This window comes from Eleginops maclovinus, chromosome 19, assembly GCF_036324505.1.
Source record: "Eleginops maclovinus isolate JMC-PN-2008 ecotype Puerto Natales chromosome 19, JC_Emac_rtc_rv5, whole genome shotgun sequence".
NCBI classification, from domain to species: domain Eukaryota; kingdom Metazoa; phylum Chordata; class Actinopteri; order Perciformes; family Eleginopidae; genus Eleginops; species Eleginops maclovinus.
The window spans coordinates 8,315,099-8,341,184 of NC_086367.1; the positions used below are offsets into that span (position 1 = coordinate 8,315,099).

General features: G+C 42.7%; 1 protein-coding gene across 1 annotated transcript in view; it reads right to left on the bottom strand.

The window, feature by feature from the left end:
* myt1lb (myelin transcription factor 1-like, b) overlaps positions 1-26,086 on the bottom strand; it is an 88,288-nt gene that overhangs the window by 8,754 nt on the left and 53,448 nt on the right. Inside the window, exons 6-15 of the mRNA XM_063908043.1 lie at positions 21,206-22,336; positions 18,070-18,204; positions 14,342-14,432; positions 13,064-13,171; positions 11,903-12,129; positions 11,089-11,369; positions 5,966-6,193; positions 3,620-3,741; positions 3,091-3,153; positions 718-786 (exon numbers count right to left, since the gene is read on the bottom strand). Of these exons, the coding sequence (XP_063764113.1) occupies positions 718-786; positions 3,091-3,153; positions 3,620-3,741; positions 5,966-6,193; positions 11,089-11,369; positions 11,903-12,129; positions 13,064-13,171; positions 14,342-14,432; positions 18,070-18,204; positions 21,206-22,336 (2,455 nt within the window). The remainder of the gene's footprint in view (positions 1-717; positions 787-3,090; positions 3,154-3,619; positions 3,742-5,965; positions 6,194-11,088; positions 11,370-11,902; positions 12,130-13,063; positions 13,172-14,341; positions 14,433-18,069; positions 18,205-21,205; positions 22,337-26,086) is intronic.

Below are 26,086 nucleotides of genomic sequence, written 5' to 3' on the forward strand. Positions count from 1 at the left end.
TGAATGTATCTTCTGTTTCCAGATGTTTGACTTGAATTTACATCAACAGGGTTGGAGGGTAAATGATGTATTCATTTGGCTTTATTCATTTATATTTATACTGCCACAACCAGATCAGGCGATGTATGAATGAGCCCTGCTGTCTGTATGTGGCATTTTTTGTTCTCCTGACCATTTACTAATTTAACTTTATACTAATTCACGGTGACTTACGGTATAAGGAATACACTCATGAACACTGAACATGTGTTTTACTTAATCCCACATACAACATGCTGATTATCCTAAAACTCATAGCATGCCAACTGTAGATTAATCTGCACCTGAAAATAGCCCCAAACAAATGCATTTCCTTTGTTTAGGACATTCTTTAGTATGCTTTTTTATTTCTAAATTAAACTATACAGAGAGTAATACACACTAGCCTTTGTTACATTGCTGGTATGATTTTTAAGTGTTTGTTGACAATAAAAAATATGAGCCGACTTGGAAAGGTTCCTTAATTCCCTGAATTATTCTTAAATCCTTAAACAGGAGTGAAATAAAGTCCTGTGCCTCCATTTGTGAGCAGCCTGCTGTTTCCCCTCATACTGTGCTTTCCGTTGCCCCGTCCTACCGTTACGTGCACTAACACTAATAAGGCGGACCTTGGCAGAATAAGACATACAAATCACACATATACACACATATATATCAGTGAGTCATCTCACGCCTTACTTGAGCTCTTGCGCGTTGTTGGCCAGCATACTTCGAATGCTTTTATCAGCTAAAGGACAACCTGAGAGACTGAGAAATCAGGGGGAACATTAGTTACGTCGGAATGACAAGTCAACCCGACCACTGTAACACTAACACATCTCACACAGATACAGTGGGGCAAAAAAGTATTTAGTCAGCCACCAATTGTGCAAGTTCTCCCATTTAAAAAGATGAGAGAGGCCTGTAATTTTAATCATAGGTAAACCTCAACTATGAGAGACAGAATGAGAAAACAAAATCCAGAAAATCACATTGTCTGATTTTTAAAGAATTTATTTTCAAATGATTGTGGAAAATAAGTATTTGGTCAATAACAAAAGTTCATCTCAATACTTTGTTATATACCCTTTGTTGGCAATGACAGAGGTCAAACGTTTTCAGTAAGTCTTCACAAGGTTTTCACACACTGTTGCTGGTATTTTGGCCCATTCCTCCATGCAGATCTCCTCTAAAGCAGTGATGTTTTGGGGCTGTTGCTGGGCAACACAGACTTTCAACTCCCTCCAAATATTTTCTATGGGGTTGAGATCTGGAGACTGGCTAGGCCACTCCAGGACCTTGAAATGCTTCTTACGAAGCCACTCCTTCGTTGCCCTAGCGGTGTGTTTGGGATCATTGTCATGCTGAAAGACCCAGCCACGCTTCATCTTCACAGTGCCCTTGCTGATGGAAGGAGGTTTTCACTCAAAATCTCACGATACATGGCCCCATTCATTCTTTCCTTTACACGGATCAGTCGTCCTGGTCCCTTTGCAGAAAAACAGCCCCAAAGCATGATGTTTCCACCCCCATGCTTCACAGTAGGTATGGTGTTCTTTGGATGCAACTCTGCATTCTTTCTCCTCCAAACACGACCAGTTGAGTTTTTACCAAAAAGTTCTATTTTGGTTTCATCTGACCATATGACATTCTCCCAATCCTCTTCTGGATCATCCAAATGCCCTCTAGCAAACTTCAGACGGGCCTGGACATGTACTGGCTTAAGCAGGGGGACACGTCTGGAACTGCAGGATTTAAGTCCCTGGCGGCGTAGTGTGTTACTGATGGTAGCCTCTGTTACTTTGGTCCCAGCTCTCTGCAGGTCATTCACTAGGTCCCCCCGTGTGGTTCTGGGATTTTTGCTCACCGTTCTTGTGATCATTTTGACCCCACGGGGTGAGATCTTGCGTGGAACCCCAGATGGAGGGAGATTAGCAGTGGTCTTGTATGTCTTCCATTTTCTAATAATTGCTCCCACAGTTGATTTCTTCACACCAAGCTGCTTACCTATTGCAGATTCAGTTTTCCCAGCCTGGTGCAGGTCTACAATTTTGTCTCTGGTCTCCTTTGACAGCTCTTTGGTCTTGGCCATAGTGGAGTTTGGAGTATGGCTGTTTGAGGTTGTGGACAGGTGTCTTTTATACTGATAACGAGTTCAAAAAGGTGCCATTAATACAGGTAACGAGTGGAGGACAGAGGAGCCTCTTAAAGAAGAAGTTACAGGTCTGTGAGAGCCAGAAATCTTGCTTGTTTGTAGGTGACCAAATACTTATTTTACCGAGGAATTTACCAATTAATTCATTAAAAATCAGACAATGTGATTTCCTGGATTTTTTTTTTCTCATTCTGTCTCTCATAGTTGAGGTAAACCTATGATAAAATACAGGCCTCTCTCATCTTTTTAAATGGGAGAACTTGCACAATTGGTGGCTGACTAAATACTTTTTTGCCCCACTGTATCTACAAACACATGCAAACATAAAAGCAGGTAATGCAGAAAAAGAAAAGCCATGATGCAGGTGCAGGGAGTTGAATTAAATGAGTTAACCCTCTGAGTATTTGTATCCGTGGGTAACAACAAGGACGTCGCGAAATCGATTAAATCTAGAAGTTAATGTTGAGCTTGTTCAGGAGAATATGAAGTATTAACAGCCAGAGCAGCCTCCAGACTGATACCAATCAGTTGTTGCAGACTCACCTCGCTCTGCAACACTCAACAGCTCTGTTTAAGTCTCCTTACTCTGAATGGTAAATGCTTAGTCTGCATTGTACTATGGGAAGGGCCTGGAGGACTGAATAACATCAGCTTAGAAGGCTTTACACCCGGCCCATCGAGAAATCATTTTATCCCAGGGTTTAGCTTGAAAATGAGCGTGTATCCAATCTGTAATTAATTTAGTCTTCACTTCTTTCATGGCACCCTTGTTTCAGGATATTCAAAGGGCTAACAAATAAGAGAGAAAGAGAGAGAGAGACATTGTGCCTACAGGTGTCTGACAGCATAGTCGAGGTAAGCTGAAAACAATAAAGAGAAGTAGACTTAGAATCCACCAGGAGAAGAGGAAGTCACACCTTCGATGTGTGGTGAAATTGCTCGTCAGGTGACCACTTCCATCACACCCCGGTGTGGGACATCTGCCGTCGGAAAAATAGACAGACTTATAAGCCCAAAGGGAAGGAGAAGAAATATATGAAATAAATTACAGAAAAACGGGTCGTTCCTGATTGTTTTTTTTCATTGTTTCCAGTTTAGCTTCACTGTCTGTGATCCATACTGTGGTTCCTTAGAGCAGCAACTTGATAGGGCCATGGAACTAGGGATGTTTCTTATAAAGATAAAGCTTTTAAGAGGGAGAAACTACAATTACAGCATCAGTAGACACTATAACATGTCTGAGATTGGTGTGGAGAGATAAAGCTGTTTAATAAAAGTCCTATTGCAAGACAGCAGCTCAGGAGGGTGCAGGGCAATGGTTCTCTGAGGCTAATGGGAGCAAAGATGAGGGTAAAAAGCAAAGGAATAATATGAGGGGGGTAAGCAGAGCATGAGTGGGGTCAGGTGGATAGGAGGAACAGTGGGAAGACTAGGAGGGGCTCTTACGTTATCAGGTCCTTCTTACTCTCCTTGCACTGGGCGTACTTGGGCTTGGGGTTGGGCATGTTAACATCTGTGGTGAAGGAGCGGTCCTCCAGCAGGTCATGGAAGGGGTCCAGGTCATCCGACTGAGAGTGGTAAGGATCAGAGGGAAGAGACAAAAGGGAAAGGAGGGAAACAGGAACAGAGAGGTGTAAAGGGATTGTTTTTCACTCAGAAATGCTCGATTTTACATATTCAACAACAGTCAGTTCAAATGCGTTTTATAACCGGCACATGACAAAACTTATTTCCTCAGTCTCTAATAATTTGACTTTTTTCCTCACCTTCCTTATCCCTTTGTCTGCTCATTCCACACACACACACACACACACACACACACACACACACACACACACACACACACACACACACACACACACACACACACACACACACACACACACACACACACACACACACACACACACACACACACACACACACACACACACACACACACACACACACACCTGTCATACCATGGATTCTCATCAATTTGAATGCTAATGGTTGGGACTGTGTGACTGTTGAGCCTCACCTGTCAGTCTACCAGAGCCGGAAAATAGATTCCCTGGGAGGAAATAATGACTCAGTGCCAAATGAGCATGAGTGTGTGTGCGTGCGAGAACAGAACACTGAGGGAGGTGTCTGGTTGTGATCTTGTTATGCATCGGCGGGTCAGTAGATGGCACTGCGGTGCAGCACCAGCCCGCAGCTGGCTGTGTTATGTGGGGCCGTGCTTTGTCTGCAGAGCATGCAAGCCGGGGCACGACGATGCAAATCCTCTCTTTCCCTCTATTCCGAGCTCGCAGTGTATGTACAGTAATACCCATAAAGAGACAGGTCCAGATAGGGCCCAAATTATCCAGCGCTCAAGCTGTCTCGGAGTCTGTGATGCTGGGTCAGCCAGCGAGCGTCTCTAATTAAAGGGAGCGCTGGCTGAGAGGCAGACAGGAAGGAGGACGACACATGCATGCATACAGAGATGCGGAAAGTAGGCTAGGGATGGGACTCGCACACACATGCCAACACACTCCCAACGAGACATGGGTACACATACAGGCTTGTATGAATATTCACAACCCACACACTCATGCAGAAGCACATGTGTGTGCCTGTACACACAGACAGGCGCACCCAGCAGTGGTGCATTGATTTCCAGCAGTTCTTTGATGAGATGAGCTATTCCGATTCCCTCCCAAGGTGCTACTTTGCATAATTCATTTTGGAGAAGAGCGAGATGTAAAAACAGAAAGCCAGCATGCGGGGAGCATGATACACACAGAGCAGATACCTCAACGCTGCTGACAATTAACATGCAGATTCATTAGGTTCCCCTCCAAAAATCCCTGATATGACTTTCTAATGATGCCAAGCAGTGAGTAAGATGGGGAGGTAGGAAACCTAGAAGACAATCAGACAGCAGTGCAAATGTTTGACTTGGAGACACTGTGTTGTGCCATTGCTCAGAGGGACATCATCTGGGCTGGAGACATTGAACAGACAGTATAGGTAACACATGGCCACTGTACTGTCTATCAGCTTTAAAACCATAAACTATCATATTCCACGGCTTTATAATTATTCCCAACTCACACTAATAGTCATTTCTATTTATTATTCTACTCTTCATCCTTTAACCCTGTAAAGCCCAAATATAGAAAAACATTAGCAATTTTTGTTTTGACCTTTCCTATAAAATAAATCAAAATAAAATTTGCTGAATTCTTTCCACAATAACAAAAAAATCTTAGACTTTGTAATATCACAAAAAGAAATATTTGAGGCATTTTACTGACTTGAATCTGACAAGTCCAAATCTAATAAAAAAACAGAGATGTTGCCTGGTTTTGAGATTTGGAAGTTGTGTGAGTTTATGGCCAGACGGCGGGACCTATAAACACATTTACTACCCAATAGCATTGTGAGGCTGAACTAAAGGACCTTTTGACTATGTAAACGTAGTCATTTAAAAAACCAAACATTTACTGACTTTTTTAGGATAACTTAAAGTGATGTTGTAAAAATTACAACCGGGGCCTTAGAGGGTTAAAGGAAATGTAATATGTGATGGAGCCTTCTGAAGCAGAGAGAAGGTTGTGTGTAACCGATGAAACATTTAATATCTGTATGAATAGGATTGAGTAGGAAATGTGCTGTGCTTCAAATAACACCATTTCATTGATCTTTTTAAGGTGACTCAACCCTGACAGGCCGGTACTGACTGACTAACTGCAGGTACTGATACAGTGTATCCTCCTTACACTAAAATACATTCCCAAAATGTTTCCTTCTTATTTTTTCTCTTACTTCTTTCTCATCCTCGTCTATGTGTTTGATCTTGGTGTAGTCTACAGGCAGGTCCCAGCAGTCTGCGGCGTCCCCCATGCCGTAGCAGCGGGAGCCCAGCAGGGCAGCTTGCCTCTGGGGGGACATGGGCTCCAGAGGGGTGAGCACCGAGTCCCCTCCGCCGCTGCACAGACGCTTGCTCATACTCAGGTCCAAGGTACCGTTCTCATCGACATCAAGACCCGGACTCTGGAAATTGGATGTGGGTTTTTGTTTGGGTTGTAGGTTTTCAGTGAGATGGTTACGAGAAAGGGTGCACAGAACAGAGGGAGGCAGGGATGGAGAGAAGGGGGTAGAAGAGAGAGAGAGTATCTGATTACAAAGTAGTCAAACATATTCATATTCTAGGATCAGAGCTGGGCAGAACAGTAGCTGGAACAGTGGTGAATACAAAAAAAGTACATGAAAGTGCTTGAATATTCTGCTCCTCCAGTGATGTGCTCACTTGTGTAGTTTTTAGATGACTTAAAAGAGGGATCAATAACACCTGCAGTTCAAATACCCGTAACAATATTCCAATTTGTTTTTTTGTCTGCAGCAGATGAAAGATTAGACACTTGCGGTGTACAGTAGCAATGTAGAATGTCACTCATAAAAAGGGTCAAAAGTAGAAGAGGTCATCAGCGCTCAAGGACGAATGCATCCCTCCTTTTTCTCTCTCTCTCTCTCCTTCCATGGTGTCTTCTGTGTTCTGTGCAGTCAGATGGGTGTGTGTGTGTGTGTGTGTGTCTGTGTGTATGACTTTGTGTTGTGTGAGGCTAATGTGAGTGGACATCACAGGGGGGCAGGGCTGAGGGTTAGGGGTGGGGTTGAGAACAGTGATGAGCAGCAGTGGCTGGAACTAGAACTGCTGCAATCCCAAAAATAGAGGCTGTGTTCTGGGACTAAGTGGGCCACGTCCAACACTGCTCACTAAAGCTCTGCCTGCAGAGTGTGGCTTTGAATCTTTGTATCCTAGCACGCAGGCCTTTGTCTTTCATCTACATTTGGCACTTATACCGTAAGGCTTTTGTTTTGGTTTGTGTTTGTGTCCTCTGACTTCCTTTTTCTCATCTTCCCTCTCCTTCTTACTCTCCTTGCTCCCTTCGCAGAGCAGGATAGCCGCTCTAATGCTGATTTCAGCCGACAGTGTCCCTTGGGGTGGATTCTCCTGGTGTCTTAAGCCAAAACCTCTGTGACGCACATTGACTCAAACACGTAGGTAGGGGGGTGAGAGAGTGTAGACTGGGCATGAAAACTGCAAGAGCTGTGGCTGAACCAAGGACTTAAAAATAGGGCCGAAAACAATGTTACTGCTGGGTCAGTAGATATCTTACTATGAATAAAGTGCTAATAAGACATTTGGAAAAATGGAAGACAAGCAGAGAAATGATGGGGTCCTGATACAACGATTACTACAACTCTTTGGTTCTTTGGTATAAACAGACAATAGTGAAAAATGTCCATCCCAGGCCCTCAAAGTCCACGTTGATGTTTTTAAATGTCTCGTTTGTCAGTCTGTAATCCCAAATATATTTGTTATAACATTTTATAAATCAAAGGGAAAGCCGTAACATTTTATACTATCATATTCGCGAGGCAGAAAACAGCTTTTACGGCCATTTAAGCATTAAAAACCACTAACAATTAAGTGAGAAATTACTAGTAAGCTACTTCTTTCTGTTAATTGATTCTTTGATCAGTCGTTCCAGCTTTATTTTAAACTAGCACCTTTCTGCACATCTGTTACCTCAAATGATTTCATAATTACGAGTTAGATTTCTCTCAATATTATATGAGTGAGTAGTTCAACAATCCTCGTGCAAATGTAGAGTCTGTTAATGTGAAACACCTTCCATAAAAATAGTAAATCTTGCTTTTGCAAATATAAAAAGGATCTGCAAATACGCAAACAAATCCCACAAATAAAAAGAAAGTTGAGAATACTATTCTTAATTTATAAACAAAAGAATACCTTTTGTTAATCCAGTTTGTAATGGTGGATCTCAATTCTCTGTTTGTGCATCGGCTTTTACGCACACAGACCTTTGAGACAAACCTTTTCCGACGGACCAAGTGAAAACCTACTAATGTCACTCGGCCATTTTCAGAAAATGCTGTGGTTGCCACTTCTCCAAGTAAGAGCATGCAGTCTGGTTACGCCATGGCAAAAGTAACTATAGCATACATGATGTAGATTTCTGCGTCTGTCTTAAACACACTCGATATTACAGCGCCAGTAAAAGTTAAAATGCAGATTTGCCACAGAGCTGAGAAAAGAGCAAGAAGGAGGCAGAAGATGAGTATGAAAGGAGTAAAGAAAGTAAGAACAATAGAAACAGTCTCTGTAAAACAAAAGGTCAAGTTGCGTAGGAACTGATCCAAGGTTAAATGCCCCATGGTGTGTTGCCATCACTCATCGTGTCCTCGTGAATATGCTCGGCTGACCGCCCTCTCCTTGTCAGCTGCTCTATTGTATGTCATTGTCCAATTAACATGACCCAACCCTTCATATCCAATTAACGAGGATGGTATGTGAGCATGCAGCCCACATCCTTCATTAGAGATCAGCCCTTCTTGCTCTAACCCTCCTGTGACCCCTGACCCCTGTTGCAATGGAGATGCTGGGAGGAAGAGGGACAGAGCGTGAGAGGTCACTTTGGGTTTCTCGCCTTGTTACTACTGCCCACTTATTCCACGTCTTAAAATAAAACCAGCATCACAACATGTGTTCCTCTCCGTACCCACTCTGTCCGCCCTCCTCTACTCTTCAGAAGCAGAGTGTGTGTTACACCAGTGTACCTTTGTCTGCCGTTAAAACAAGGCTTGTGCGCCGCAGCTGTTTATAAGCAATATTAGATTGTTTGGTTAATTCTATCATCCATGTGTTCTGTGGGGAATCTGACACATATGAAGTAAAATCAACAACTTGAAAACAATAAAGGCAAATATGATGCCTATGTTGTGGAAGAGGATTAGGGCAATTTGTGATCATTTTCTTTGTGTCTTTTTCAGACAAAATATATGTTTTTTCAACTCTAAGAAAAAAGTCTGAATTTTGAGATTTTTATAAAAAATATACTTGTTTTAAAAAATCAGATTTTATTCTCAGACTTTAAAACATGTTTTCGCCTGTGGTCCTATCTATACAAAGAATTGTTCACATGTGGCCTAATTCCTCTTCCATACTATTTTGATTCATTACCTTTCTCAAGCAATTTGTAGGTCTTTGGAATCTAAAATCTAATGTATACAGTAGTATGCTTAACATGTAATTGTTCAAAGTAGTAGTATTCACTTATACATGATTTGTAGTACATTTACTATGAACAAACGGAGGTACAATCCTTTAAAAGAATATCTCGCTAACTTTGAATGGAGCTGCTGGACTGCAGACCACTTGTTCCAAACCTGAGGGTCGGTCCCCGCTATGAGGTCACAGGATAAGTTCAAGGGGTCGTGCAATAAGGGAAATATTGTTCTGCAACTCAAATTTAGATTTTCTTCTGGATATTTCTATAGTCTTTTTCGTCCTTTTTTAAATTCCAATGAGTTTTTCATCTCCAGGCCTTGATCAGTTATTCAAACTTATCTCTGATGTTTAACAGAGGAAATTAGATTTTGGTTGAATAAATTTAACAAGCAGCAGATTGAGACTTCGGGAAACAGACCGAGAGACAGCCTGAAAATACAAGGAGGAAAGAGTGTGTGAAGTTTCATTCAAACATAGAGAGGAACAGTGTGTGCCACGAGGTGAGGTGTGGAGATGAAAGAGGAAGAAGAAGAAAAAAACTCTCTGAAGTCTCCCGTCTTCCCATCCTGCCCGGAGAGCTTCCTGCCTGTCTGGCCCTGGAGCAGGGGAAGGACAGACAATGGGATGAGTTTAGGACCGGAGGAAGTCCTCTGGCGTTTGTTCCCGCCAAGTTTTTTCCGTTCCACTTTTCTTTGGAGGAACGTTGCTTTTGGCTTTTATCCTTTCCTCTCCCCTCCGTGTCCTCCTCTCCTGTATCCTCCTCTCCTCCCTTCTGCACTGTGACATTAAGGTGCATCCCACCAAAAAGGCTTTCTTTACTCTCTTTCAACCCAACCACCTTCACTTATTCTCCGGCAGTCAACATTAGTAATAAGCCAGCATTAGCCTTGTGCTGTGCTCTCTCTTTCTGGCCCCAAGTCTCCAGCTCAGCATCTAGGCGCAGATAATACAGAAACACCGTCACCTTATCTCCTCAGAAATGACACACTGGGCTCACTCCGTGTCGAGCGGCGCTTGGTCCCGCTCCTATCTGATCCTGTGACAGAAAATAAAAAACTGCCCTGCTGAGCCCTGAGTGTGAGACACAGCCCCGGATTTTTAAGGGAATGTATGTGTGTGTGTGTGTGTGTGTGTGTGTGTGTGTGTGTGTGCTGAACTCTTCCTATCTCTGTCAGTTCTCACTGCCTGTATTAGTATAATCAAAGAAGCACAGAGATAATCTGTCAGTGGATTTTGTTGTGTCCGCAGCGAAGGGCAGAGGTGAAGTGAATATAGAGCCATGTGAGGCTGCAGTGTCAAATCAGGGTTGTCACTTTTTTTCATCTTGAAAAAAAGAGTTTCAACTCAACTGAACCAAAACCCACCAGCATATGCCTGTTGGTGACACTTCAGGGCCCGTGTCCACATACTGTAGCAGCATTTTCTGAGTGCTGCACACAGAACATTATTACTGGGTACACCGCTATTTTGTGTGGCCGATTTGAGCGTTTCTAGATGAAAATATTTCAACTTTTCAGAAAATGACTGACCCAAAAGCCAATTTGTTAGCAGATGGCTGGGCGGACACTGGATGTTGCTGCCGTTGAGTGTTGTACTTTTATTGTGGTACAACGCTTGTCTTCATGCTGTACAGCTGTCAGTTTGAGTGGTGAAGCTTTTTGTTATATATAAAGTCCATAAAAAAAGTGATGAGAGCATTTTTTGTTATGAAAGGTTGGGAACAGGCTCTGCCCAGGGCCCTACTAGCGTCTTTCTGCCAGAAAAAGGCGCTAAGTGGACACAGGGCCTTAGTTTCTATCTTTGGCAGTCGGCATACAGAATGCACTATATGATTGTTCCTAACCCCTCCTACCTGCGAGCAAAGGTCCTGAGGCTTCCCCCCCAGGCCGTGGGGCATCTCTCGGCAGCGTGTGGACAGGTTGAGGATGGCGGTGGCGGCCATGTGGGCAGCCTCCATGTCGTGACTGAAGTCGAAGCTGCTCTTGCTGCAAGTGCTGCTGGCGCTGCTGCCCCCGCCCCCTCTGCCTCCTCCCGCGCCCCCTCCTCCACAGCTCAGGCTGCTACTGCTGCTGCTGGGCGCGTAGGTGCTGGTGGTGCTGCTGGCCGAGCTGGACGTCTTGCAGTAGCGCTTGGCTGAGGGTCGCATTCAAGACATTCAAAATGAAAAGAAGGCCAATGCTTTTGGATTAATACTGAAAATGAGGATATGGATTTCTAAAATATATCTTGGAATAATTTAAGAAGAGGATTACAATCTCTGCCCTCTATTAAGAGTTTATAGATTCATAAAATTTAGCCTTGAAAAAAATGTTAGATCTAGTTATTACATTGTACGGAAGAGGATTAGAGGGCCGCTTCTTTTTTGAATTCTGACGCCTGAGAATTCTGAGAAAGACATTCATTCATAAGTCAGAATTGTGGATCTAAAATTGACACTTATCCAAAACAAAAATAATACGCCACATCAGAAAACTCAAACTGTCCTTGTGCGCCTGAAATGTTTATGGCTTCTAAGTGATGTTTTCATAAACTGATGAGCACACTTATCAGTTGAGCGACCCCTGGAAAATTAAAACTTTAAATTCCCCATTGGAGAAATTAAGACATGTGGTGACATGGGAATGTTTTATGAAAATAAAGTTGGATCTATGTTTGTGAAGTAGTACCGTCATATCCTTTGGGGGAGGAGTCTCTCTGCCCGTGAACTTTGGGTGCGATGGCCCGTTTCCCGTACACTGGGTGGTTGTTGCTGCTGTCGAACGCGCTGTAGTCGAAGCTGGTCTTGGAGTACTTCTCCAGCTCCTTGGCCAGGTTGGAGCGGGGCGTGCTGGTGGAGACATTGTTCTTGTAACCATACTGTGGATAGTCCAGTTGTTTGACAAAGCACATAGGCCTGGAAAATAAATGACGAGGGGGTGGAAGTTGGACTGAGGCACTCAAGATTGCCCAGGGGAAGGAGAGGGAACTTTGGGGTTTGGTTTAAAAAAAATGGGCAGATGCAAGGGTATGAACAGAGGTTTATGGAAAACTCCAGCATAGGAATATGGAGGATACTAGTAGATGGTGGAGATGATTAAGAGTTTGGGGCCTCCATTCTATACACTATATTCATGTTTGCTTTCTCCCCCGTGCTATACAAAATAATAACCCTGCTATAAGTGATTTTTTTGTACCTAGTCAATAAAAAACAGCTAAGATTGAATTTCCACGTGTATTATTCTTGCATACTTCTTATCATTTGATATGCATTTATATCCCAAATCTAAGAACACGGAGAAATGAAAAGCAGGTCTGTATGCCGTTGATGTTCCGTTAGAAAGAAATATAAAATGTACAATTACTTATGAATTTTCATCATAGCATTTCCATGACTATCAAAGAAGCTCTCGTTCAAAAAGCTCTGCCTGCGCTATGATAAACGAGGCCAATTTTGTGAGGATCTAATAAAACCGTTTGCCTTCAATAGTGAGCGCAGACATGAACGTGCAGCCTGTTGGAAGTATTCTCAGGGGACAGGAGAACGTAAACATAAAACAAAAAGGGGAGACTCGAATCTCAGCCGCTTCACAAAATGAAATGGAAAAAAAACAACAAAACATTCCAACGTGACTGAATAAACAAGATAATACATAACAGACACACAACACTCGTCTTCATGCCCTTTGAGTGACTGACCACCTGCTTTACCCTCAGTGGACTGCATAACAAAGGCTGCAGAAGGACATGTATCTATGCTATCTGCTTACTATCCAATATTTAGAGATAGAAACCATTCATTCATCATTTCATTTCATGGGATGGATATAATAGTGAGGAGGGAATAATACCTTAGGACTCGGTCAGAGGCCTGGTTGGATTTGGGAAGATCGCAGCCCTGGTGCTTCTCCTGCACTTTGGCCAGCTTCTCGGCTGCAGCGATGGGACACCCCGAAAGACTGAAATAACAATCAAACCTAAGTAACGGAACTTTTTTTTTTACACATTTTGAAAGGTGAAAATTTGATCATGAATGCACATGCTGTTAGAAGTGTGTCAGCCGCCAAAACCTGACCAAGTATTAGCTTAAGATGCTAACTCATTCGTTTTCATCCCTTCTCCCACTTAGAGTGGCGACAGCCTGCATGTGTCTAGTTGATTGGTTTTAAATAATTCTTACAATAGATATTCCCATATGGACAAGTACATAATGTGAATGTATTTCCTTCAAACATGAGCTGACAAGACACAGCAACACTTCGGATGTTCACCTACAGCATGTTCCGGTTGGATTTACGTCTGTAAAGTTTCCTTACTGACCAAATGTGACAAAAGTTCATGTTGTTATTCTTAACCCCTATTACTCCCCATCTAGTCTGTCACTGTAGTGTGCCGGCCTGTGGTGAAAAAATGATCTTTGACAATGGCCTGAAGCCAGTGTGGAGTTCCTGAGCACCTGTCAGAGGACACGCATGGCTGTGTGCAGGTATAACGGTGTGTGTCATGTGCCAGAGTTTATGGAGTTTTATATCAGCGCTTTCTAGTAAAAGTGAAAGTTTACTGTGCGTGCCCATTTCCACTGAACACAGCGTGGATGCTTTCTGCTGCTCCCAGGCCTGCACCTCTCCTGTCACCCCGGCTGAGTGGCAGAAAGGTGCTAATGGCTGCTGCTACGCCCGACTCCCTGAGCATCTGCTGTGTGTGACACTCCTCTTTCACTGTCACCTCGCCCCGTCTGACAGCCCTGGCGACAGCGCCCTGCTATTTCAGTTCTTCCCTCCAAACCTGCACCTGATGGATGCCGTTTTCTTGCCACGAGCTGATGAATGATTTACGCTGCGGAGGGTGTGAAATGCTGCATTCTAATCAGTCTCTGTTAAACCCTGGGAACGGTAGGCAGCTGAACTACTTTTACGATTCAATTCTACCAAACATTATGAGAAGGAATGTAGTCTTCCACACACCACAGATAATATGTTGCAAAGACAAACAAGAATGGGAGTTCACAATAAACTGAACTGAAAATGACAAAATGATTTCCAAACAAAGATGTGAATATAAGTCCCATGGTGAAAAAAGAAAGGTGTATTATGGACAGTGCCAGTTTCTCCAGGCAGGCTGTCACTTACCTTCGGTGGGAGTTTCTGTTGCTATTGACATGGCCGCGTCCCGTGCAGCCCAGCGTAGGACACTTAAGAACATTCTCATACATAGCCACGACTTCACGCAGACAGCAGATAGGAGTGAAAGACAGGGAAGGTTAGGAGCCCCTTACCATCACGCATGAGCTCTATTAGTGTGTGAGGAGCTCGGCATTATAAACATCATTAAGAAATGAGCCTGTGCGAACCCAAATGACCTCTTCTTCATTTTAATGAACACTAGTTTGAGAGGGCAGGCAAGGTTTCCCACCATATTGCTACCACTTATCGGGCCTTTCAAATTAGTATTCATGGAATAGGGGACAGTCATGAATAAAAAGATGTCATTTAGGTTTAACAGGACAAAGCCAGCGAGAGACAGAGATGGAGGGAAATTCTAGGCATGCAGAGCAACCAACAGCCAGCAATCATGCAAAACACGAAACCTTGAAATCAATGGGGGACGCAGACACATGGAACACAGCTGCCTGAGAGACTGTGTTATCATCCCGTGCGTTGTTAGGGTAGAGAGCGCAGTCTTCAATACCATTTACCATTAAAACAGTCCATAACTGTCTCAGATCCCCTCGGCAACCAGCCAATTAGATTAATGATCTATGGATGTCCGAGTGGAGCCGTCAGAGCCCTGCAGGCGGGGGCGCGGGGAAGGGTCGTCTCCAAATCAGCGGCTCGCAGGGCCGAACCCCACCGGCACCAGCTTCATCATTATCACCCCCTTAAACTTTAACCCCTCATCATCCTCCTTCCCTTACATACTAATTGGCGTTGGCTGCAGGTAATTGGATGAAGCCTGACACCTCAACATGCCACAAGCCAATACATTATGCATATGCAGGTGCCGCCATGCCCTCTGCAGGGAGAGAGCGGCAAGAAATTAAACTGTGGTAAAGTAACTAAGTACATTTACTCAAGTGTATATTTGAGGGACTTTAGGAAATGTTCTAATTTTAACTTTATTTACCTCACAGCTTTAGTTACATATGTTATATATGAGAAATGATGTTGATTTATTATAAATTAAACTAGCCAGTAGACTTTTTTAAAGAGATTGAGAGAACATTAATCAGTAGCCATTTACATTTATGTAATTTGTATTTCTTTTAGAATAATTTTGTGTATTAGATGAACATTTATATTTGATTTTTCTGCTACGGGTACATTTTTCAGTTTATACTCAGTAACATTGGGGTTTTCTATTTTGTTGTGATTTGAAATGTTTTTACATCGTGTATGAGGGTTTTGAAGATAAGTATGGTTTTATTGTCCCTATCGGTTTTGTCTAATTGTATTTATGCTGCTTCATTGATGTACATCACTTTGATCAACTCTGTTGTCTTTTTAATGTGCTATACAAGTAAAGTTGGATTGGATTGGATTGTCATTGCAGGGCTTTTACTTGAGAAGAGTACTTCTTTCACAACTCAAATTCCAGCAGTGTGAGAAAAGTATAACCGAAGGATGCAGACAGGAAGCATTGTTACAAGGTAATTCCCTTCTAAAGACAAAAACAAAGACTCCCATGTGAGCTAGTTAAATATTTTAGCACGCCACAGAAAAGAGCCACAATGAGCAAACAGGAATGGGAGTTAATGAATTTGAGATATAATTTAATCGTCATTTTTCACATTTCCCAAGGAACAGTCTGGTTGCACCGTGTGATTCCCCAATTAAATGGAGCCACTGCATTAATAATACATTGTCCATTCAGCAGAGCAAATGTGTTAATAGAAGAGAGAGACTTGCCCACAGCTAAATCCTCCCTACAGGGTCATTTTGTGTCAAATAAGATAGAGCTTGTTCGTTTACATATTTGATTTCTGTTTAAATCTAATGTCTGTGCAATTTGAGAGCAAAAAAACAGAGTCCTTTTCCACTTGGAACATTGTCATTTTCAGCCTTAAAATCTCTCACTATTTTTATGGTTCAATATCTTCAGACATATAACTCATAATGATTGAGAGGCACAAGAAGATGTCATATATTTCATTACTGGCCCTTGACAATGGAAGAAATGGGTGTTTTGGGGCCCCTGGCAAAGTATAAACATATGGATGGTAAGTATTTCCTGGTCAAAAGCAGAATTTGATTGATTGTTGTTGCAAAGTTCAGAGGTTGTGACATAAGTCAGATATATGGCAAGTACAACAAGCAAAGGTTGCAATTTGTTTTCTTTTTGAGATGACAAATAGCAATGAGAGCCTCATGTCTTTAATACTCGCCCTATATTGGAAAAAACGTTTATTTGAAAACTCAAAATCGTTCACAATATTGCCGAAACATAATCTTTGCTCTCAAATGAGACATTGCTCATCTATACTTTTAAAGTGGTGAAGCACAAAGTCTGCATGAGAGTGTTTACCAGATATTAACAAAACCTGGTGATAAGGAAGATACAACTTAACCAAAAGCAGGTAACTCAGAGAAGATCACCTTCAAACAGCAACATGACTCTGTGTCTGAGTGTCTGAGTGTCTGAGTGTGTGTGTGTGTGTGTGTGTGTGTGTGTGTGTGTGTGTGTGTGTGTGTGTGTGTGTGTGTGTGTGTGTGTGTGTGTGCGTGTGTGTGTGTGAGTGTGTGACTCTCAAGTGTCCTATGGAAGTGAGGAGCAAAGGGCCGAAGATGATGCCACAAAGATTAAGAAAATAACTTTTTGTGATCTAAAGCATCCTGTGCAGTATTACTGGTATTGTTTCCCCCAAAAAGTCAGCCCCATCAACACAAGTGAGGAACAGGAGGAGGAACGGAGACATCATGTTCCAAAATCTCCAGTGACAATCAATTGAAGCCCATTCCAAATTCCGTTTTGGGGCTCTTGATCCCAGTCAAGGTCAACGGCTCTGAGTCATTTTGCATTTCTTGGAGAAGTCTCAGGTGAGGGACCTCAGTGTGAGTCAGCTGACACTGCTGCTCTTTACAAGTCCATCTTTAATGCTCACTAATTTCTTTGCCATTATTAAAGCCTCTTTTATTTTGATTGCAGTCTGGGTCACGACTGATCATAACTGGATTTTCACGCTGCGCTCAATGAATGTGTAAAAGGCTTTTATTGAGAAGTTGGCACAAGGTAAACGAGAGGCAAAACTCACTATTTATTCAAGGCTAATGTCTATTGCCACGGCACTTGATCCGTGGCTTAGAGATGCTGTATGATAGAGCCGTTCTATTCAACACAACTTAATTGAGCAAGGGACACAAATAGATACAGGGGGGTATGGCATGGATGACTGAGGCAGGCATGCTGTTATCAAGATCTGGGAGCATCTGGGAGGTTTTGTGAGAAACATAAAAGACCTTACACACATTAAAACTCTACAGAAATGAGATACAAAAGCATGGCATTCAACCTTTTCTTACCAGTCTCACATTGATGAGAAGAAGCATGCAAGACATGTAACCTCACAATGATGAGACCAACACAAGCAGGTACCGACGGTCAGTCTAGTGGAGGGAAAAGTCTCATGCAGCCTCTATTTGCACATCCCCAAGGCCTCATGTCCCACCTCATCACCACGGCACACAGGGCAAGCAATTTGAAGCAAAACCATGGCCACATGCAAAAGGTCACGAGAGAAGTGCAGCTGTGACCTGTCTGACTCTCACCCCCCCCCCCCCCCAACATCACACAGAACAAGCCACTGCAGAGATCACAGGGTACATGCTGATCATCAGAGCACACGAAGGTGTGTACGACTTACTTTCTGGTGGCACCCTGTCTTTGTGCGGACAGCCCGACAGACTCCGATGGTGGGGGTACAGGCCCGTCACGTGCCCCGTGCCATCACACCCCGGTGTCGGACATCGACTTTCCTTCTTGTCCGCACGTGAAACATCTGTGAGTAGAGAGTCATTTTGTGGTGATCAGGACATTGGGGGAATAACTAAGAGAGTGTTATACTGTGTGGAGAGCTGAGAACAGCTGCATCAGTAAGGAACAGATGTTAACAAAACATTTGGAGTTTTACTGTTTACATTGTCTGTCTGTTCTGGATTTCATTGACTTTTCACAAACTATTGCTAATGGCATCATTTCCAGGAGGTTCATGGTGCCCCATACTCCTCTCAATCTAATTTTGAACAATATATTTCATATTATATTTGACATTGCTCTTTTTAACCTTTAAAAACAGTAAATTATACCAATGTTATTCTATTCACGTACAATCTATGTAGAAAGCAATGGAGATCTAAACATATCTGGAGGGTGTTGCTAAGTGCATTAGTGGGTAAATGCGCTGATCTTTGGACACAGGTTCAATCCCCACTGGTTTTGGTTACACTATTGTTACCAAAATCAGTTTTTTAAATGTAATTTAGTTCTTATTTATTGAACATTATTTATTGCTGTGCTTATTTAAAGTAACGTGTTGAAGACAAAGATGCTGTAATTGGCTCGCTGACGGATATTTTGATAATGAGTGTTGTTAACCGTAGTGAAATTGTGAAGTTTGAATAAATATTACGACTCTCGAGTTTGTGACCTTCAACAAAAATCGTTTCATATGTCAGTTTAGAGTCAAACAAGATCAATAAAAAAACAAATCATGCCTTCCCATTACTGTTTATTAGGAAAGCGTGAAACTGAGGGTTCAAAGAGCACACACACAGACACACAGACACAGACACACACACACACACACACACACACACACACACAAAGATGATCACAGCGGATAAGATTGTCTTTCCCTCCCCAAAAACCTCTTCCATTTATTCGAAACCCGGATCAGATATAGTTTTCCAGCAGTGCCGAGCTGTGCCAACTGGCAGTGTTTGTGCCGATGTAACCGTCCACCTTTAAACCACTTTGACTCTCAAACAAGGTCGAGGAATGTTCTTACAGTCGACCTGCCATGGCTTTAGTTGGGTGCATTACCATTTTAAATGAAAATTAGGATAAAATAGGAAGCAATAAGGGCCTCTAATATCTCTCACAGCAGAGTTACAGGAGAATAGTGCTGTATCAGATTGTGTAATCCATTTGGAGTCATTTGAATGACAGAAACCATTATCTGGAGCAAGTATTAGCCGAGTGGACAGGGGAGCAGCCATTATCTCATGCCACAGAAAGACAGACCACTGATTAAAGTTTTACAGGCCTGTGTAACTGAGTAGCTCAACCTAAGGCCCTTTCTGGCAAACCAAAATAAAAGCAGAGGTTGTGGAGCAAGAGAAGAATAGTCAAGTGAATGGGGGCAAGGCATGGAGAACACCTACTCATACAATTACATGTGAGTCACCAAATGGAATCCCATGCCTCGTTCATCAGGAAAAAGCACCTCATTATCCTCCATGGCTATCATCTATCTGTGTCACGTTGGGAGCATATGAGTTTGGTATAAAACTGCTGTGTCATGTCTGCCTCTCTTGTCTGCGCCAGTTCAATAAAGGCAGGGAAATGCGTGTTGATGAAGAACTCGGTCGGCATCTTATTAAAGGTTTCTTTTGGGAGAGATTACATTGAGTGTAAGTGTTGGATATAATCCTGTATTTTCACTTGCAGGAGTGCTTGACGTACGCATGGCCTGCGTGATGTTGCAGTGTGTTCTGCCTGCGTCGATAGCAGGGAGTGAAAGCAGCGGAGTGGAAGGCATATTAGAAAGCAGGGGTTATTGATTGTGGCTGGGGACGGTCTGCGCTTTGCATAGCAAATGGCCCCCATTACCATACCATCTCTGGATAATTAATGTGCAGTCAGTTGGCCTGGCGTTCTTTATCGGTCATTTTGATACTGTTCAATTTTCATCTCAGCCCCGTGCTTCTCTTAGGGAACAGGGCTCTTCCCTGAAGCACCCCCCCCCCCTCTCCATGTTCTGTTTTATGAATCACACAGGAACCTTGGTCAACGAGTGTATGCCACTATCTCCCCCGAAGAGAGATGTTATCGTGAGGCAACTGTCTTTTGCGTGCTCTCATTATTCCGACATTAGCCAGACACAGGGGCCATGGAAAGCTCTGGAAATTAACATTTGAGTGGCATTCAAGTCGCAATATCTACCTGCTGTGAGTCGTGTGGCATTTAAGGCGTAATATAACCCAGCTGTAAATAAGCATGCTGTTATTAGTTGGTCTCATCTGATATGTTCCTTATGGGGGGAATTTATCCAACCTAACTTAGTGAAAACATTGTAGTCAGGGAAACGATGAGAGGGACGCCAAGACTTGATGAAATTAGACCAGTGGAAATGCCACTGCAACTCTCTATGTTTGAGAGCATATATCGAGCACATCCAGTAAACTGTATAACAATTACTCCTGATGCAATACTGCAGTCTGTGCACAGTAGGATTAGCCATATGTATTTGTTTTCTGTGGTTTTAATAAGTACCAATCTAAATGGTAGGTCATAAGTGTCACAAACAAGGGTAAAATGTTTTTCGTGTTCCCTACAGAACAAATCGTCTCTAAAGGCACAGGCCTCTGTTTTGTAGCTTCCTCTCCCGATTGCTTGCGCAGGTTTAAAAATAGGCAGCTTTACCCCAAGCTGCATCGCAGGGATGAGATTTGCGGTCCTAACAGGCCGTGCAGATTGCCATTACTTATGCCTGACAAGCCTACCCTCTGATGTTTCCATGCTGGCCTATTTTAACAACATAAGCTGCTGCTGCCGCTCCCGCTGCTACCGAGATGCGAATTTCCAAATTGGCTGAAAAAAGCTTGTCCTGGGGTTACGGTGAGGTTCCCAGAATGCATGTGGGCTGTCTTCAGCACAGGATAGATGAGAATACAGAGCGAAACAGCAGCAGACAAACACTTCACCTGAGCTTGTTAAATGAGGTAAACATGTCTACACTTGTGTATTTTCCAATGGAGGCTTGAGAAATAGCCACTCACCTTTATGGTAGAAAGGCTTCTTCATACCGTCAGGAAGCCGGGCTTTACGCTCCACACCGTAGCCGTGCCGATGGCCATGGTCGTCATGGCTGTACCTCACCCCGTCTCTCCTGGCAGCCTCGGCCGCCATTTTATCCCGCATTGCCTTGGCGCGTTCTGACTCTAGTGCAATGGCCTTCTCCAACAGAGACAGGTTACCCTTTGTCATGTCAAACACTTCTTCTGATCGATCCGACGTCACAGAGGCCGTGTCCTCGTCAAAGTCCCGCAGGTTGGTGTGATATCGATTTTCCTGCGCGCAACTGGCAAAGGCCTTGGAGCGTGGGCTCAGCTGCTCCTCCAGCTTCAGGAGATTGTCCATGTCAGAATAGTTTCTATCAAGCGACCGCCTGTCGTCTTGGCTGTGGTGGAAATTCCCATAGTTGTGATGCTGGGACGGTTGATTGGGATCCCCGCACGAAAAATGGTTTTGCCCCGGTGGTCCGTTTCGGTCAGTGGACTTTGTTTCGCTTAGTTTCCGCGCCAAGTCGAAGCATTGGTTCCGTAGGCACTCCAGACTGCTTAAACAGACCTCCTCGTCGCTGTTCTCTATTTGTCCGTTACTGTTGATCTTAACTTGTCCATTGCCACCATTGTGCCCGTGGCGAGGAAAATCGTTCTCAGCGCCGTCCTCAAACTCCTGTCCGTCTAAATTGTCAGACAGCACAGCACCGTGACCCTGTGCCAGAAGTTTTAGGGAGTCCACTGTCTCCCGAACCACGTCACTGTCGACGTCCAAACTCAGATCCCCCCTCTGTGGTCCATCCCCTTCCTCTTCCTCCTCTTCGTCTTCTTCCTCCTCCTCCTCTTCGTCCTCCTCATCCTCCTCATCCTCTTCTTCATCATCGTCATCCTCTTCCTCAGCGCTGTTAGAGGAGTTGCTGTTCATCTCAGATTCCGTCAAGGCTCGGTTGGCAGCGTCCTCTGCGATCTTGCCCAGGTTGAGGAGGGACTTGGCCACGAGTTCGTCGTAGTTCTCGTACTCTTCGTTGTTGTTATTGTCCTTCTCCCCTGCTGGGCCAGATTTCGCGTTGCCACCACCACCTCGACGGTCGCCCTGGCCCCCCTCGCTGATGCTCATCTGATCGTCCTCTGTTGGAAAGAAAGAACAAACCTCTTGTAATTTCATTTCCGTCATTCTATTTTACTGGTAAATCAGATTTCTGGGCTTGGTCCATCTAAATTGGATAAGGAACTCTTTGCTTCCCCTAATAATTTACTTTGAGCATCTTAACAGCAGCTTGTGTTCTGAATTGTGAATCAGCACAGGAAGTAAAATATAGTGGATGGGGAAAGTTCCAGAGAAAGATGCTCTGGTAAATGGTAATCTATAAAAGCAGGGACTTCTACGGCCAGTCATATATTTGCCCTCATTTCCTGGATGTCTTTGTGAACATAAATCAGGTTTTCAGAGTTATAACCTTACTGAGGAATTCTGTAAATAGTTGCAAATGAGATAACATTTTATTCATTGTTCAGCTGAATCAAAACATTGAGAGAATATCTTTGAATTACAGAGAGTTTTTTTTTTCTTTCTTTTTTTTACAGAACAGTCTAAAATGTGTCTAAAGTCTGAGAGATAATATGATGTTCCATCTGCAACATGATGAACCCCAGTCAGCAGCTATTCATCGTTTGCGAGCAAAGTTCTTTTTTCATTCAATCATCAGTATCTTTAGAATTCCTTTCACTGCCTAATTGATTCTGACAGACTGCAAAAGGTTACTGAACCTCTTCTGTCAGTAATTTCAAGCACTCACTCCTGGAGCACTTCCAATCTCGCCTTTCACATTTCCGCCCTGAGCCACCAAGAGCACATCGCTCACGTCGGCATCACATTTGCCACTTACATTCCTGAAGAGAGAATGAACCAAGACCCCCCGCCCCACCACAAACAGAAATAATAAACAGCACAATATTAGCACCATTTACCAGTGGAATACTGGTAAAATATGCAACTGAGTATAAGATTTGAAGTACTTAAAAGCTCAATAAAACCAATGGTAGTGGATTGAGTCTCGTACTCTTTTTTGAATTTTGAATTCTCACGGACAGTGTAAAAAAAAAAGGTGATTTTGCGACTTATAAATTAGGTTAACTTATAAACATACATATTTAAATTATATATGAATGGTCCATCTAATTTGATTACATAATGTCTTTACGTACTTTCCCACGTGTGTGTATAGATTCCTTTTGGGAAATGGTTTAAAATAGCTTACAGTTTTTCGAGGTATATTTAGGTAATCATCTTTATTTTTAAATGTAAACATACAGTCCCGGAAAAAATTAAGAGACCACTTCAGCATTATCATTTTCTCTTGTTTGATTATTTATAGGTATGTCTTTGAGTTCAATTGTTATTATTATTTTTAATTGTATTCTACAAACTACTGACAATGTACAGACACTGGAATGGCTGCCATACATGTAGAGATTGAGATTTCTGAAAAATTGGGAGTGGTCCCATAATTTTTTCCGGAGCTGTATAGTTATGTGTGCAAGATAAGTCTGCATACTATAACAAAATATACTGTACTGTACACACACTGTACTCACACACACCAATCTAATGAGAGCAACACACTATTGGTGCTTGGGGGTTGAGGGCTTTGGAGCAAGAAGAGAGAACAGTCACGAATGACCAGGCACATATTTTGACAGTGAAAGCCTCCTAACAGCAGCCTCCTGCACCAGGGGTTTAATTTTTCATGTTATGAAACATGGCACAGGAAAGCAATTTGAAGAGCAATCAAGGTACACAAAAGAGATATGGAAGCGAAACAGATTAAGGAGAGAACAGAGGGACTGCCCTGCCCTGAATTGGCTCTGGATTAGCTACAGTGACGTGCGTGCCACTGAGACACAGAGAAACTTCCCAGTGTCACCTCTATTACAGCGATTGGAATCTGCCAAGCGACATGGTAATGAAACGTACAGAAATAATATTTCTGCGTATTAAAAATATTAAAGCCTCTGATTCCAATTAAGAAAACATAATATATTTACTCAAGTACTGTTCTTGGGTACCTGTTATTTGATCTGAAACTTCTCTCTACTCCAGCTATTGCTCATGGACAGAAAGTGTTGACAGGTTGAGGACACAGTGGCATCCGTCCAGGGTTACGGGTAAGAACGCGGCTGTGGGCTCTAATGAACACCAGTCCGTGGAGATTCACATTGTGCAAGGAAATAAGAGCATGGCTGCAGAGATGCCACATCAACACTTTGGGTGGGTAGAGCTGCGCGCCATGCAGGGTTAACACACTCCTCTGTCAGAGCTTCACTCTTAATTGGACTTGAAGGCACTGTCAGGTCCAATCGTGATGCGGGGGTGCAAGGCAGAGTCTGCTCGAGAGAAACCTGCCAGATCTGGTCTCGAGCGCGTCGGGAGGCGCAGATAGTCCCAAAACTAGAGGGTGTTCTTGTATCATGTCTTCAGGGAAGGTATATTAAAGCCTTTGATTGTCAACCTCTCTAAAATTCTTAAGATTTTTATATTTATCAAGGGACAGACTACTGAAGCTTTCTTTGTTTATGAAAGTTATTACTTCCTGGTTAGTCCTTCTGTTGATCATGTTCCAGTTTTAGCTCTCATGTCTCTTTTCTGGAGAAGGCAAAAACACTTCAGTAGAACATAATTACAAAGGAGCATCCTGATGATTTTAGCCTTCAATTTAGATCATTTATTTAATTAAAGCACTCAATATTTTTGAGAGCTTGATAACAAAAAATCAGGATGGAAAACAACTGGGTGCCACTGGACATCCCCTGCATGTTCTGGTGGGGGTAAACTGCAGCAGTACATTGAAGGCTTTGAACATGATGCAGATACCTGAATGAATAATTAGAAAATAACCAATCACTGTGGGAATAATACATTGTATTGCTTCAGCCATGCTATGTTGTTTCAGGTCTTTCATCTCATTCCAGTAAAAAACACAACAAGAGTTTGAATATCATGTCCAACTGCCCCAAGTCAGCCCGACAAATATGGAAATATAAAACATTGATATGCAAATGCAGCAGAAAAATAAAAGTAAAATTATACAAATATTTGGAGTTCGAGTCACGTCGTCTGTTAAATCACAAGAGGTTGCAGTAAACTCCTCATATATTTCTGTTTTTCCCATTAGAAAACCAGTTGATGTTGAAATGGGTAGGAGCTAGCTGTTAGCTGTTAGCAGTCCTGCTCGCTAAATAACGAACCTAGCAGATTACATAAATAGATCAAATCTTTATTGGGTGACATTATTTTGCGTTAAAGCTGGATACATAACAAATGAGTATTGAGAAGCAGTTTGTAATCATAACGTGTTCAAATGTAAGTTTGTAAAAATATAGTTGTTTAAACATTTCTGCAGCAGTATAATATATTTATATTAGGGATGTCAGGCTGCTTCCGCGGTCTCTCCCGGAGAGAGAATGACCGCAGGTCATTCCTTCCTGCAGCGGTCAGACTTTACAACCAGCATGGCCCCTGGTAGACCCCTCATACATACAAAAAAAACAAAAAACTGACTAGTTGTACAAAAACAATTTATGTGCAATATAAAAACATAAATATGCTGTTATTAATAACTGCATCATTACAGGATGTGTATTTTGTAAATTGTGTGTTTTTCTTCTTTTAAATGCATATTTTCTTTTGTAAAGATGTCTCTGGCTCTGTTGCTGCTGTAGCAAATTTCAATTTCCCCTCTGTGGGACGAATAAAGGGATTCTGATTCTGATGTCATTATGATCGGTTGAGAATCGTTGAATTTCAATAGTATCGGTACTACGTAGTACGACTTACATTTCTGGTATTGTGAAGTCCCTAAAAAGACAAAGCACATTTCA